Consider the following 16,534-nt stretch of genomic DNA (forward strand, 5'->3'; position numbering starts at 1 on the left):
TCCCACAATAATGATTCCTCTGTCTTACATCCCACAATAGATCCATCAATGGACTTTTTCAGCTGTGTTTTTTAAATAAAGCTCCTAGTACTTCTTTAACTTTCACTGAACCTACCCTACCCAAAGCTACCATACTCTTTTTTCCCCCCCGAATCACTGAATGTCTTAGTCCATTTTCTGTTGATAATACCACATTTTGGATGATATGAAAAGGAAGGGTTTGTTTTGATATATGATTCTGGAGGTCCAAGATTGATGGATCTCCTCTGATAGAGTTGTGTAATTGTTTAGGGTATCATTTGGTGAAAAGTACATACATGTCTATAACCTTTAATCTTTCTTATAAAGTTACCAGTGTTCAGTCATGGAGACTCAATAGCTTCATCTTTAGTATATGTGTGTTCATCCTCATAGCACTTCATGGGTAGCTGATGGTACTAATAACATCAAGGTCTGAGGGTCTATCCTTGTATGTCCCATAGTACTTCATCATGGGGATTAAACCCCACTCCCCAGTTTCAAATGAACCAAATAATATCAAATCATAGTAGTGGGTTTATGTACTAATTTTGTTGCCCTCTTCAGTTTTCTTCATAATTAATCCAGGACCAAAGTAATCCTGCTCAAATTAAGTCTAATCAAAGTTTCTTAGTGATATTACTTTTACTTAAAGTCCTTACTTTAGCTTACTAGTTCCTGTATACTGTGTCTTTGTGGTGTTGATTTGAAGTTATTTTACTGCTATTTCTATCTATTATTCCCTGATCCAGCCATATCAACTTCATTGTGTTCCTGTAACTGCTAGATTAGTGCCTCACTCAGAGTCTTTGTGCTTTTATTTGGAATGCTGTTCTTTAAAATACCCATCTATTATAATGGCTTGTCCTGTCACTTCTTGGTCTTTCTTTTCAATGACTTTTTCCCTAGCTCTCTATGTAAAAATTCAGCTTTTGCTCCTGAAAGTTTAAATTTTCTTTGTTTCTTACCCTTTTGTTTTGTTTGTCTTTAACACTTATTTACCATTGTATGAATATTATCTATTTATTTTTCTTTTTTATACTGTGTTTCCCTCACCAGGACAGGAATTTGTGCCTTTGGTCATACCCAGTGCCTGATACATAGTTGGCTTGTAATATATACTTACTGATTGAATGAACAAAAGAATTTAGATAGTTTTTAGGTTATGGTTAACACTAGATAAATTTTAAGCTATAGTTAACACATAATTTCACTCTTTTTTTTTGTTGAGAGAAGGATACTGGGATTGGTGGTATAAATGCATTTCTAATTATTTAGCCTCTTTATTTTAAATAGTTTCCGAAGCCGAGGTTCCATTGCTTTGAAGTTACGTACACCAAAAATTCCTTGTAATATTTTAAGTTCTGATTACAGTCATTGTGTCTTTTAATTGCTTGATTCTGTTTCATTCTTACTTTTCTGTACAGTGAATCTTCTCATCTGTTGTACCTGTTGGAACAAGTCTGGAAAGATGCCAGATTCATTTTGCAGATCATGTGTGAGCTAAATGTTCTTCCATTAGCATTGCAGATCACTAACATCGCTGGGAACATTATGGTAAATTTAACTTAGAAAGGGGGAAAAAGCATTTCCTGTTGGATTCAGTGTTTTCTTGGGATAGTTGTTATATGATAATGAACCTAAATGTATGCTTTTAAAATGAGGAGCTGGTGGACTTCCCACAGGACAGGGAACCCTGATTGCTTTTCGGGCTGGGGGGAGACTTAATTGGGGGAGGGGGAGGGAAATGGGAGGCGGTGGCGGGGAAGAGACAGAAATCTTTAATAAATAAATAAATTAATAAAAAAATAATAAAATGAGGAGCTGGGATTTTGAAAGCTGAGCTTTTGTAAAAGCAACAACTGGTTGGGAAAAAGGGAGGAATGCCAGGTGCAGTATGTAGAGATTTGAGTGAACATAAGGATCTTATCTCTAACATCTGGATGTTTTTAGTGGAATGATACACTGACAGTATTTTAAGCTTACTTTATCTCCCTTAATGTTTAAAGAGAAAGCTAGATAGTTTAGAAAAAGTAACCTTTGTTGCTGAGTAGTTGAAGGAGGTTCCATGATTAAATAAACTGACTCAACATTGCTTTTGTTTGTGATGGTTTTAAGCTCAATGGTTTAAAAATTCTGTTTAATAGTCCAGAACACTGATGGGTGGACGATCTGAACGAAATGAGTTCTTGTTGCTTCATGCATTTTATGAAAACAACTATATTGTGCCTGACAAGCAGATTTTCAGAAAACCTCAGCAAAAACTGGTGGGTACAAGATTGTATAGTACTTTGCCTTTTCTTTTCCCTCCTTTTTTATTGCCTAGGTAACCTTTTAAAAAATTGCTTTGGCATCTGCTTCTAAAATTATAATTAATTTTCTGTAAATTAGGATTATTCTTGAGCTTGTTCTGTTGTATCTGTGTGGTTGTTTCCCTCTCTACTTTTCTCTGTAAAGGCAAAATTGTTTGTGAAATGTCTTTGAGGACTTTGTTAGACTTTTTGATATAGAAAATATTGGCTCTCACTAAGACTTACTCAGAACTAAATATCAGTTAAACCTTTTGTTGCTTTAGCCTTTGAGGTTTGGTTTTTGTGTTGTAGTTTATAGATATGTTGAGTATCCCTAATTCAAAATGCTTGGGATTGAAGTGTTTTAGATTTATTTATTTATTTTATTTTGGAACATTTGTATATATGTGATGAGAAACCCTAGGATGGGAATATATCTCTAAACACAAAATTAATTTGGGGATTCACGTGTGTGTGTGTATGTTGTGTGTATGGGTGCTTGTATTAACTGAAAGTGATTTTATAATATTTAAACTTCCTGGTACATGTGATGATGTGCTAATTTCTGCTCGTAGAGTCATTAATTTTCACTTAAAAATCTTCAGATTTTGAACTTTAGATTTTCGGATTGGGGTCACACAACCTGCTACTAGTGCGATTATGACACCAATCAGGTTTCTGAAGTAGATTCTATGACTTTGGAACTAAAACTTACTCTATTTTCCATTTTATCAGTACTGATAGTAATTAAGAATGGGAATTGAGTGTTAGCGTGTGACCCAGTTTCATTTATTTTTAGGCACATTATTGAATATCGTACAGCAAATACTAATTTAGATCTATTTAACTTCTGCAGAGGTATTGAATGTTGACTGTTAATAAACTGCTTGAAAGTGGATTTTTCATTTTGTGGGCATACTTATTTTAAGAAATTCCTACTAATAATGGCAATCAGCCATGCATGATGGTACTTGCTAGAGTTGGGAGATTGAGACAAGAGGATTGTTTGAGCCCAGAACAACATACCAAGACCCCATATCATAAAAGTAATAATAATTAGAATAATGATAATGAATCAGAAGAATGTTTTACCCCTTTTTCATCATAAATATAAGATTAGTGGTTTTTTGGGGGGTGGAGGGGTTGAGACAGAGTTTCTCTGTATAGCACTGGCCATCCCAGTATTCACTCTGTAGACTAGGCTGACCTCAAACTCAGAGATTCACCTGCCTCTGTTCCGAATAGTAGGATTAAAGGCACATGCTACCACTGCCCAGCCAGAGTAGTGAATTTAGTAAAACTCCTTTACAATCTCAACAGTTATGTAACATGAAACATTTTAATACCTATTGATTTTAAAATAAAATTTTCTTCTTTTTGCTCATTTTTAAAAAATACATATATTTTAAACATGTTCTAATTTAGCTCAGGCTGTCCTCTAGCTTCTTGTATATCTGAGGATGCCTTTGAATTTACTACCCTCCTGGCTGTACCTTCCAAGCCACTGGGCTTACAGGTATGTGTCATCACACCTGGTTTTATGTGGTACTGGTAATGGAACTAGGGTTTTGTAAGTGCTAGGAGGGCACTATGTTAGCTGAGCTATATCCCTAGCCCTCAAATGAAATTTCTAGGATTCCAGAGACAGTTAAATAGAGAATTCAGAAAACTGGTTATTTACTTAAGAAACTACCATGCTTGGCATTCATTTGGATCCGTAAATGTAATATGATAATAGATTTCCCCCGCATAGGTAGGACCATTAAGTAAAAGTAAATATTTTTTGTAACCCAGTATTATAATTCATTAGCTAGTTGCTAGCTGGTGATGTTTTATTTCCATTTGAAATAGGGAGATGAAGATGAAGAAATTGATGGAGATACCAATAAATACAAGAAAGGACGTAAGAAAGCGGCTTATGCTGGAGGCTTGGTTTTGGACCCCAAAGTTGGTAAGACTTGGTAGCAGTTTGGTTTGCCCCTGGTATTAAGATAATGGTTCTCAATGCTGTGACCCTTTAATACAGTTCCTCATGTTGTGGTGACCCCCAACCATAAAATTATTTCATTGCTACTTTATAACTATAATTTTGCTACTGTTATAAATTGTAATGTAAATATCTGTTTTTATATTGGTGGTAAGCAAACTGGTTTCTTAATGACTTTAGTTTTATCTTTTATCTTTACACATGTGAAATCTAGTTTACTAGTTACTTAACATGGAATTAGTATGAATTCTTTGCCATATGTCAACACAGCTTTACTTATATACCTTGAAACTTAAATTTCACTTATCTTTTATATATATTACTTTTCTAGCTATTTAGAATGCTGTTAGTTTATAGGTGTTAGAAAAATATACGCAATATCTCAAATTTGGTCTTTACTCAAGTTTCAGTCTCTGCTCTAATATAGAGATTGCTGTTCAGCCTGTAGTAGAATTACCTAATTTTCCTTCTTTATGTGAGAATGTCCTCATCTTTGCCCAGTGTGCCAGGTAATTTGGAAAACAATGTTTATGAAAGTAAAATAACCACTGAGTTAAAATTTAATAGGAAAGTGCCTTTTCTTTGTTGTGCAGAAGGGAAAGATAAGGTTTGTGATGTTTAGAGGTTCATCTTTCCTGTTTTTCAGACCATCTTAGTTGTTTGCAAGTGTGTATACTCAATAGTATAATTATGTATATTCACATTTAGTGTGAATTTTATCAAGTAACTCAGGAGGAGACATTTTTTACAAACAATTTTATTAGTTGTGATGACAAGGAATGATACTTTTGGTGTTAGATATTGGTTTGGGTGCTGCCTATTTAATTTCTTTTACCCCAGTCTCTTTTTCTATGAAAAGGAGATGATGGTATCTACCACAGAAGAGCAGAGGGAGTAAGTAGGACTGAGATGAGGAGTAAAGTTGGCTGGTGATGGCACATGCCTTTAATCCCAGCACTCGGGAGACAGAGACGGGAGAAAGAGACAGGTAGATCTCTGTGAGTTCAAGGTTAGCCTGAGCTACAAGAGCTAGTTTCAGGATGGGCTCCAAAGAGAAACCCTGTCAACTACCAATGCAAGTTTGCAGTTCTGTTTCAGTGGACATTTATATTGTCAGTTTCTTCTCAAGGTGAAGATAACTTTTTATAAATGTCCTAGAGAAATATAGTAGTTGTCTTTTCATCCTTTTACAAGAAGAAAGGGTCGATCGTCCCACTACTGACATTTATATATCCATTTCTTGATTGATTTGAAACAGTTTTTGTAGAGGTAAATGTGCTGACAATTTTATTCCTTGAAGGTGAGGTTGTAAAAGATATATATGCAGTATAACCACTTACTGCATTTTTTTTATGGTGGGGTGAGAATAGTGGGAAAGAATACTTAAACTTAACTGTGTTTGTTTTTTGGAATCAAACATGATAATTTCTAAAACAATTGACAAGGGAAGGTGTTTGCACACAATAATGACATGTTTTGGAACTGCCTGAGAGCAGGCTGGTTGTCACTGTCACTGGTTCTCAAGAAAGGCAGCCTTTTCACTTTCTTTTGTGATGTGAATTTTACTGTAATCTAAGTCATTTTATAGATTTGTAGTTAACCCCCTCCCCCATTTTATCTGCTTTACAGTGCTGGATGTTATACAGTTTCTATATAGTGAGGTATTTTGATGGCACTTTTCTTTTGACTTTTATGTGATATTATGTGGCTTTTTTGTTTTAGGTTTTTATGACAAGTTCATTTTGCTCCTGGATTTCAACAGTTTATATCCTTCCATCATTCAGGAATTTAACATTTGTTTTACAACAGTACAAAGAGTTGCTTCAGAGGTGCAGAAAGCTGCAGAGGTTTGTATTCAGCTGGGGCTCTTGAAGTCAATTTTAAAGGTATTCCTTAAAGAAGTAAAAGAGCCAAAGGGCTTAGTATCATAGTTATTTCTCTTTCCTTTGAATGGTTGTATTAACAGCATTCTTTCTTGGATATGTTCATGTGTCCATGTGTGTTTCCGTGCAAATGTGTTATGCGTGAATGCTCGATGTTGACTGCCAGCCAGTGTCTTCCTCTGTCAATCTTCACCTTAAATTTTTGCGACAGGGTCTCTCACTAAACCTGGAGCTAATTGTTTTTACTAGACTGGCTAGGTAGTGAGGTCCTGGGATCTACCTGTGTCAGTCTCACGTCCCCCAACTGGTTTATAGGGGTGTAGCACCATGTTGACCTTACAAAACATTCATTATTATTCATTATTTTTGTTTGTGCGTCAATGTAAATGTTGATGTGGCGGTTAGAAAATAACTTTTAGGAATTATCCCTTTTTTCACTGGTTTCTGGGGATCAAACTAGTCTGTGAGGCTTGTACATTAAAAGGTGGTGACACACGCCTTTAACACCAGCACTTGGGAGGCAGAAGCAAGTAGATCTCTGAGTTTGGGGCCAGCCTGGTCTATAGAGAATTCCAGGACAGCCAGGGCTACATAGAAAAACCCGTCTTGAACCCGCTCCCCCCCCAAAAAAAAATCTTTTACCTTCCTACTGGCCCCGTGCTTGCTCTTTCCTCGATTGTGGTGATACAAATTTGGGTCTTCATGCTTTTTCAGTAAATATTTTGCTGATTGAACTCTCTCTCCAGCCCTAATTAAATACTTTCATTGTCATCAAAAAGGAGGACCAACCAAAAAGAGATTTAGACTGGTCTGTGTCTTTGTTAAAAAAACAATGTTGTAGAGATATAATTCACTTTCCTTACAGTCTGCTTATTTATAATGTGCAGTATTAGTTCTTAGTGTCTTCATAGAGTTTGTAAACCATTGCTTCATTCAGCTCGATTATTCCACAAAATCCATGTAGCTGTCACTTCTAACAAGTTCCTCTATCCATCCCAGCTCTAGTCTGTCATTAATTTTTTTCACTGTAGATTTTTATTAATTTGTTCTTTGCCAGTTTTGTGAATATATATAATGCATTCTGTTTGCTCTCATCCACACCCTCTCCTATATCCTTTTTCTCTACAAGCCCCTCTTCCCACATTCATGTCTTTTTGTTTTATTTTTTGACTTAATGAACTTAACCTAGGCCATGTGTGTGATCATGAGTTTGGAATCGTCTATTGGAGATTTGTCTTCTCAGCAGCAACCACGAATCTTTCTGATTGTAAAATTGCCTACTTTGGACATTCTATGTAAATGGAATCATAAAGGGTGTGATTTTTTCGTGTGTTTGGCTTGTTTCACTTAGCATACTGTTTCTGAGATTCATTTGTCCATATTTCTAGAATAATCCTGTCTCAGTGCAGCATAGGATTATTACTCATCACATTTATCCATCTCACCATCTGTCCCTCCCTTCTTTTTCTCCCTGCTTTCTCCCCATTTGTCCTCCAGGTTCTGAATTTATATATCCTTTAGTTTCAAACTGTCTGGTATTGTTTTTTTTTTAGTTCTAGTTCCATATTCCTAGAAGAGAGTATCTGATAGACTTGCTTGAGTCAGTCATCACCCCTAGTCCTATCACTTTTCTCCACAGGAATGGACTCTTTCTCTATAAATCTGACTGTTAAAAGTGGACCTCTCTGTGGGATTAGAGGATAATTTTACAAAGAAAGTATTGGACATACAAATCCCCCAAATTAGCAACTGCTGCTGATACTCTTTTGCTGTGTCCTGATATTTTCTAAGAAATGTGACAGTTATTCTTGCTGCTTTCACAACTGATGCCTACCAATGTTTTGCTTATTTGAACTTTTCATTTTGGTTTCTGGATATATAATAGAGTGGAAGGATCCAAGAGGTCATCTTAAGAAACACTATATGTGTATTGATTTAGGAATTCTTTATCATTTTCATGTGCAGCACCTCATTTGGTTTTCAGAGCAGGTAGTTTCACCCTGTAGGTGGTGGTAGGGCTTCAGATGAATTATAAATTTTCTGTCCCAAGAATCTTTTCAATTACTTTTTATATGACTCTAGTTGCTGAAATACAGTGGAATATATACCAAGGTCTCTTTCATAGGTTTGCTATCATCATGTGCTATATTGGAAAACAATAGGTCCTTATTAGTATTGTAAGGGTACTTATTTTATGATATTGATCTTTATAAAATCACATACTTTTTAAAGACTGGGTTATCAAATGGCATTGACTTGACATGCTTTAAGCCAAAAGGTTTATTTTTAATTTTGAGCCTTTCAAAGGGTAACTGTGCCTGGCTGTTCTTTGCAGCCTGTTAATAGGATTAATGGAGGCTTGAGAAAAAAGCCCTAATGCTTTCCCTGCTTTTTCCTGCTGTAAATTTTAATATAAGAAGTCTACTGATTGCCTTTCTAAAATGTTGCTATTCTTCTGGTGATTGCAAAGCAATTTATAGGTAAAAGGTACTCCATAAACACTAAGGAATATGTGTAATATATATGTGTGTATATGTGAATTAATTTTAGAAATGTCATGACCTATTTAAATGTGATCCAAATCCTAAAAAGAGATTTGCTGATTTAGTATATAACTTCTTTATTTTTAACAGCAAAAGCATTTATAGTGATTGTTGTGAAACATTCTATAGCATTTTGTTTGGTTGTACAAATGTTAAAAAACAAAGAGTTTAGCTGGTTTTTTTTTTTATTCTTAGGAATTTTTCTTAACAGCTGTATTTTAAAACCAATTTTCCCAATCATGTTGCTCCACATTTGTAAAACTCCATCCTTTTACAGTAAATCTAAATTATTGATTTCCTCATACAGGAAAGATTTCTAAGGTGTGATAATGGGATAAAGCACTTGTCAAATATTACTTTAGAATTTATTTTTTTATTAATGTTTAACTTGTCTGAAGTTTCTATTGTGTGTTTTTAAGGATGAAGAACAAGAACAGATCCCTGAGTTGCCAGATCCAAACTTAGATATGGGCATTTTGCCCAGAGAGATCCGGAAACTGGTAGAGCGGAGAAAACAAGTCAAACAGCTAATGAAACAGCAAGATTTAAATTCGGACCTTGTTCTTCAGGTAAATCTTTTCACTGCAGCATGTTTGCTTGACAGTTTCACTTTTTATCACTTGGTTATTGAGGAGTGGGATTAATAGTATGGTGTGCTTGTTTTATTTTGGATAATAATCATTCAGATGCACTAGACTGCCTCAGAATTGAAGTCTTCTCTAGCTGCTAAGGCCATATCTGAGCAAGATCTTACAGAATCTTGGGAAATCAGTAGTCTATGTACTTCCTTCTAAGAGGGTAGGGCAAGATGAATCTGGGGAGACAGATTGAGTATTAAGTATTCCCCTTACCCCTGGATATTGAAAGTTTCTCCCTCTTATTGTGATCTAGAAAGATATCCAATGTAATGCTTAAGCATCTACAGATACTGTTGTTTATCTTTTGTCATTTTGTTGCTCTGCAGTATGACATCCGACAGAAGGCTTTGAAGCTCACGGCAAACAGTATGTATGGTTGTCTGGGATTTTCCTACAGCAGATTTTATGCCAAACCACTGGCTGCCTTGGTGACATGCAAAGGAAGGGAGGTAAATGGCAAAATAAAGTTCACATCAATAAATGTGTAAATATATGCTGCAATATGGGAGAACTAAGTTTATTACCTGGTTTTTTACAGCTTGAAATATTTCTTGTTTAGAACAAGTTTGAGACAAATAGGCACTTGATTAAGAATTTGTCAGTTCTGCACGTGTGTATGCAGTTATTGAATGTCTATATGCCAGGCCTCCTCTAGGCAATAAAGATTGAGTGTGAAACATTATGTAAAGCTTGTATTTGACCCAGACTTGTGCAGGGAATGGGACGAAAGTAGAGTACCTGAGTTGAAGAGAGGATAGTTTGGGAAAACAACTGAATAAGTATAGAACTATTTAGGATGAGTATAATAGAAGTAACATTCTTCTGATAATTCAGATGGTGGCAACCTTGAGAATGTCTGGAGGCTAGCTTAGATTTAGATTGGATTAGTCATGCTAACATAGGAGCTAATTTTTATTGTTTTAATGGATAGTTTACTGTGTAATATGAGAGCAGTTTAGAATTCAGGAGAATAGCAGTAGATCCTTATATTTTTTTACTAAGAGGGAGAAAACAAAGAACAGGATCAAAAACTCTGTCTTCTGCATGTTGTCTTTGAGTAATAAATCTCTAGGCATTTTCAATAAGTTATTGGGCATATGAATCCAGAATTCTAGGTCTATGTCACAGCTGGAGTTACATACTGACTTGAGGATGACAGATGATAGACCAATTACTGTAGTAATAAGAGCGGCGGGGCTGCATCCCCAGCACCCCAGCCACCTGCACGGTTAGCTTTACCCGAAATAATTACACGGACACTGTATTCTTTTAAACACTGCTTGGCCCATTTCTATCTAGCCTCTTCTAGGCTAATTCTCACATATTAATTTAGCCCATTTCTAATCATCTGTGTTGCACCCCAAGGTGCGCTTACCGGGAAGATTCTAGCCTACGTCCATCCTGGGTTGGAGCTGAATCGCGTCTGTCTGGGAGAGCAGAGCATGGCATCTCTGTCTGAGGCGTCTTACCTCACTTCCTCTTCCTCCCAGCATTCTGTTCTGTTTACTCCACCCACCTATGTTCTAAGCTATGAGCCCAAGCAGTTTGTTTATTACTTAACCAATGAAATCAACAGATTGATAGATGACACTCCCACATCACTTCCCCTTTTTCTGTTTAAACAAAAAAAAGCTTTAACTTTAACATAGCAAAATTACATCTAACAAAACAGTTATCAAGTAAAAGTTACAAAAGTTACAATATCTACATCTATTTTATCTTTTTTCATAACTAAGGAAAACTATAACTATCTATATATTCTTTAACTCCATCAAAGACTCCAGAAGGATATACTATTACCTAAGCAAACAAGAAATAAGCAACTTTCAAACTCTAGAAATGACAGAGACATCTCGCTGCCTGGACAGTCACCCAAAGTTCCTCTGTACCGTTGGGACATCCATCTTTGGCCTTCAGGCCCATGGTATCCAGCAGACATTTCCATGAAGCAGGACATTTCAAAGTCAGTTCAGTCACTATCTGTTGTGTCCTGAAGAATGTCTTGCAGACTCTTTCATGAATCAGGAACCCCGAAAGATCATCTCACCTTTAGGCAAGTTCAGCAGTCCTCTCTCTGCGGGTTCTCTGTGTCCAGTTTATGCAATAGTTCAGGCAAGAGCAGTTTCTTGCCCAAATGGCTATCAAACTCCATAAGGTGCCTCTTCGATGCCCATCTTCTTGAAGTAGATTGGTGCTGCCAGGAGCAGACGTGTCTCATTGTCATGAAAAGCCCTAAATTATTAAAACATTTAAAATGCCATATTCCATAATCTTTGAAAAATATGAAGAATGCCTATCTAAAATACATCTATGTACATCTAGAAAATCTTATCTAACATGACTACAAACTTGACTATTATGATTATCTATTAACAATCTATATTTCTAATTATACATTACATTTTTAAATGAACTACACAATCACAATATCTTAATCAATAGCAGAAATATGTATATACATATAACAAAATTGACCTTAAATCTCTATCAATAAAGCAAAATCTATACTAATACAAATTATTCATATCTATATCACAATTACCATTAAATACTTTTCACTTTATAAACATTTTAAGTTAATCTGCTTTAATGCTTTGTGTAGAGGTTTTTATTTTTATAATCTGTAAAAACATGGTTATATTAAACATTTAATTCAAGTACATTAATATACTGATTTCTTGCATTGAATTTAAGGTTTCTTAGTTGAAACATAGTTCACAGTGCTCATACTGAGCATCTGGACTCAAACTCTAGAGTCATGATTGGCAAGCTATCATATTGGCAAATCCCAACCTGTTATCTGTGTTTTATAACTAAGGTTTTATTGAAATGGAGCCAAGTCCATTCATTTATGTTGTAGAGTTGAGTAGTCAGGATGAAGTCTTCTGTGGCCTGAAAAGCTTAAAATGCTTGTTACTTGGTAGTTCCAGGACAACTTAAGAGGGAAATGATTTTTATGTGTGCTATCCATATATAATAGCCTCTAAACATAGGTGCTGGTAAACATTTTTTATTTGGTTATTCCTGATTAGACGAGGAACTGGATTTTTACATTTATTTAGTTGTAATTAAAATGAATTTAAACGTGAATAGGTAACATGTGGAGAGTGACTACCATATTGACAAGTAAATATCCAGTTGTGACATGAAGCACACATCATGATATTTCAAGTCATTTTGCTCTTGTTGTTTTTTCTCAGAGATGTGGGTTAGGACACAGAGGAAAAGAACAAGGCATGTATTGAATAATGATGGTGTGTTAAGAGCTGTTTTGTGCATTATTATATCAAAAACACTTCAGAGTCCTTTAGCATATAATAGCATTCTGTTTTGTAGATGAGGCTACCTTGAATTGAATCCGCGTTTTCCTGATTCTAAGTCTTTTACTGTATTTGTGTTCACCTTTAAAGGATAGTTTTTGCAAGTGTAGTTCTGCTTTGTCTTCATCCTTATTCCTAGACAGTCATTCTTTCCAATATCAATTATTGCATAACATGGACCTTTTATTTTCTTTTTTACATAAGAAATATATAGGTATTTTTAGGGGCTAGTTGAAATGAAAGAAAGATGTTTTTGGATTCTTAGGCTAAGTTTACCTCAAAATTATGTAAATTTTGTTTCTGTATATATATCCAGTGGCTTCTGATAGAATACCATCTTATTTTTGTATTAGGAAATGCACTTACTATGCCCCAACTGGGTGATAATACATGGGTTGACTATTGAGATTGGATCAAGGTTACTCTTAAGTTTCTCACAAGAGGCAATAGTTGACAATTTACTCCCTTGGAGTGTGCCTCTTGCTGTTGAGAAATCCCTGTTGTTACATTTTCTGCATTGGCTCAGAAATCCACAAGCTTAAAAGGGCACCGTTGATAATGAAAAGCCCCAAATTTGTCCAATGATCTCTCCAACTCCCCTAATCCATTGTATTTTAGGGGCAGTATTTTTTTTTTTAGCTAGATTTTTAATAGGGAATTTAAAACTCAAATTTTACTTTTGTTGTTCAACATATAACAGAACTAAGCTAAATTTTTACTTTTTGTTTTATAAAATATAGCAATTACATATAATAAGTAAAATATAAAACTTCCGAGCTTACTTCACTAAAAAAGAATTTCAGAAAAATTTAGAAATAAATCATGGATTCAAAGTCTTAGTTTCTGTTTTCTCCCTTTTTGTTTTCATCTGTCTTCTTTCCTATATACAATACCTTCTTTCCTATATACAATACCTTCTACAGTTGTAGTTATGTCCTTACTGTGAATTTAATGAGAAGCAATAAGTATAGAATACACCTATTTTTACACCTATTCTCTGCCAATTCTTAGTTTGGAAGATCCGAAGATCTCTGTAGAAGTTATTTACTAAAATAATAATGATTGTTAAAATATTGGTAGTAGTTAGTAACACTGACAGATAGTCTAGTGAAAAATCTGTTTTATTTTGCCATCATTTTCCTATATACTGTGGAGTCTTTTGTTTTTAAAGATTTTCATTCATGTTTTGAAACAGAATATGACCATATACCATAGGCTGACCTTGAACCCAAGATTTTTAAGTGCTATAATTGCAGACATACACCTGTCAAGCATTTCTTAATTGTTAAAGAGGTAGGAGGGGTGAATTTGAGATTTTAGAATACTTTTGCATCTTAATAAACTGGTGTTTTGGTCATAAGGTAGAGAGGGACAAAGTAATGCAATAACCTGAAGATCTTGCAAGGTTTTTCCATTTAAGTTTCCTGTTTAAATTAAAATTAAAGTTCATATAGAAATGAGAAGGGATCCTGGTAACATGCCTTTGAAAAGATTATAAGGGTTTTCATTTCGATATGGATTAATGCACGGTCTGGGGAGTCATAAAATTTTGTGTTTTGGTATGGCCTTGATGTCCTCCCTCCCATATTATTTTTAAGTAGATTTTGTGTGTGCTGAGTTTTGTTGGAATCATGCAGATTTGCCTTTGGTGGCCTGTTATGTAATATGGTTGCTAGAATACTTAAGTAATTTCTAATTGTACTTTTAAAAACAGGTTTATAATAAAAGTATTTATGTCAAATGGGCATCAATATTGCTGTTTACATGTTTTATCTTTCATACTTCATCCCTTTTCACTTCAACTATCCCATAATTTTTAATTGCTTGATATTAGAGGAATTAGTTGCTGTTGAAAGAATTTTATGTAGGAACCTCACAGTATACTAGTTATTTAAAAATAATTAAGTGAGCATTTCCAGGGAAGAAATATAGAAACTTCATTTATAGACATTTAGATGTTAATATGTAACAATACCATCTGTATTTGTTCTTATTCTCAATGTGTGTATGAAGAGGCATAAAAAGAGAAATTGGGTAAACCTGAGTGGTAACACTGAGTGGGCACAAATATTTAAACCATGAAGACAACTATCAAATGTCAAATATTTGCTGTAGTAATTGAAGTGATTGTTCACTAGATGGCGATAGACACCCTAAGATCATTAATCAATTAAAGATATTCTGTGAACAATAATGTAAAGGCCATTTAGTGTCTTAAATATCTTCATATTTTAGATTCTTACTACTTTTGAAAATACTAAATGAAGGCTAAAAGAGATCCAAAGGATTGTAATAGTCTAATAGATTTAGTGTTTAAAATGATGATTTTTACATGGTAAGTTTTATTGATAAGAACAATCATTTAATTTATATTAGCTAATTTTTCCATTAGGTGAATAAATCATATCTCTGATCACGGAGACACATAACTTTCTGAGTAATAGTACCATAGGTAACTTGAAAGAAAATTGGAAATGTTATGATATGTGATTTTGCCTCTCTAAATACTTTTTTTCTTAAATTGAGGAATTTAAAACATTTTTAAATGATTTCTAAGCAAACTCATTGTGTAATTGTTAACATAACAGAGATATTTGTCCTTATAAAATAATCAGTACTTACTCATTAATTTGTTTCTGCCTTTTTTTATATTTGTGTTCTTGAGGAAACAACTTTTGGTCTGGATTTCTGATTGCAATTTCAAATAGTGTGTTCAGGAGTTGACCGTGCATATTTTTATTTTACTCTCCTGTAGGTTGAGTCATTGCCAACCTGTTTTCCCAACCAGTTGTAGAAGATCTTGTTTTCAGTTGTATTCAGAACTGAAGTCTGTGCAATTTAGAACATGTATCCAAATCATTGTATGCAAACATTACCATTGTAGGATGAATAATAAAAACCCAGAGACAGATATTTGGGTTCAACCTGAAGATCAGAAAAACAAAGCAGCCAATCACTAGAGAGACTATTTAGGCTGGGTTGTCTGAATTCCCGTGATTGAAGGAGTGCTAGTGAGGAGTCCTTGAGAACGGCACTGGCCAAGGCTTTTGCCTTTGTTGCTGTTTGTGATGAAAGAGGATCTTTTAATTATTAAGAGTTCTTTGCCTTTACTTGGAAATAAGTGGATATTTCAGTTTTCGAATATATTTCATTAAAAATACCTGTTTTTTTATTTTTTTCGAGACGGTGTTTTCTGAGACAGGAGTGCTTATCTATGGAGATAGCTTCTGGGTTAAGGATGGTGCCATGTGTCCACTTCTTTCAGCTCTTGTACCCCATCTGGTGCAGACCCGTGCAGGCCCTATGCATGCTGCCACAGGCTCTGTGAGTTCATGTGTGTTGTTTATGTTGATTTAGAGGGCCTTGTTTTCTTTGTTGTTTTTTTCTACCCTCACCTGTCTTCCATCCCCTCTGCTTCTTACACTGTCTCTACCTCTTGTTTCCCAGGGTTCCCTGAGACCTGAGGGGAGGAATTTAATGAGATAATCCCTTATAGGTTCCATGGTCTCTCACTCTCTGCATAATGTCTGGCTGTGGGCCTTTGTGTTTGTTCCCATCTGCCGCAGGAAGAAGCTTCTTTGATGGTGGTTGAGGAAGGCACTGCTCTACACGTATAGAAGGATGTTGTTAGGAGGCACCTTCTCTTATGATGGCTAAGCAAGACACTGATCTATGTGTATAGCAGTATGTTGTCAGGAGTTACATTATTGCTACCTTCTTTTAGAACAGTAGTATTTGGTTTTACCCTAGGTCCTAGGCTGTCAATGTCAGGTATAGGTTCTATCTTTTGGAGTGGGCCTTAAGTCAAATCAGATATTGGTTGGTTACTTCCACAGTCTTTGTGCCATCGTTGC

General features: G+C 35.1%; 1 protein-coding gene and 1 non-coding gene across 3 annotated transcripts in view; both read left to right on the forward strand.

Moving 5' to 3' along the window:
• The window catches only part of Pola1 (DNA polymerase alpha 1, catalytic subunit), a 321,162-nt gene that overhangs the window by 48,105 nt on the left and 256,523 nt on the right, over positions 1-16,534 (forward strand). For both annotated transcript variants that reach the window (XM_075958886.1, XM_075958887.1), the window contains exons 21-26: positions 1,446-1,575; positions 2,166-2,285; positions 4,161-4,260; positions 6,019-6,143; positions 9,142-9,291; positions 9,687-9,809. In XM_075958886.1, coding sequence (XP_075815001.1) covers positions 1,446-1,575; positions 2,166-2,285; positions 4,161-4,260; positions 6,019-6,143; positions 9,142-9,291; positions 9,687-9,809 — 748 coding nt within the window. The remainder of the gene's footprint in view (positions 1-1,445; positions 1,576-2,165; positions 2,286-4,160; positions 4,261-6,018; positions 6,144-9,141; positions 9,292-9,686; positions 9,810-16,534) is intronic.
• Positions 5,395-5,523, forward strand: LOC142841892 (small Cajal body-specific RNA 24). Its single transcript, XR_012909134.1, has one exon.

Source organism: Microtus pennsylvanicus, chromosome X (genome assembly GCF_037038515.1).
Source record: "Microtus pennsylvanicus isolate mMicPen1 chromosome X, mMicPen1.hap1, whole genome shotgun sequence".
NCBI lineage: Eukaryota > Metazoa > Chordata > Mammalia > Rodentia > Cricetidae > Microtus > Microtus pennsylvanicus.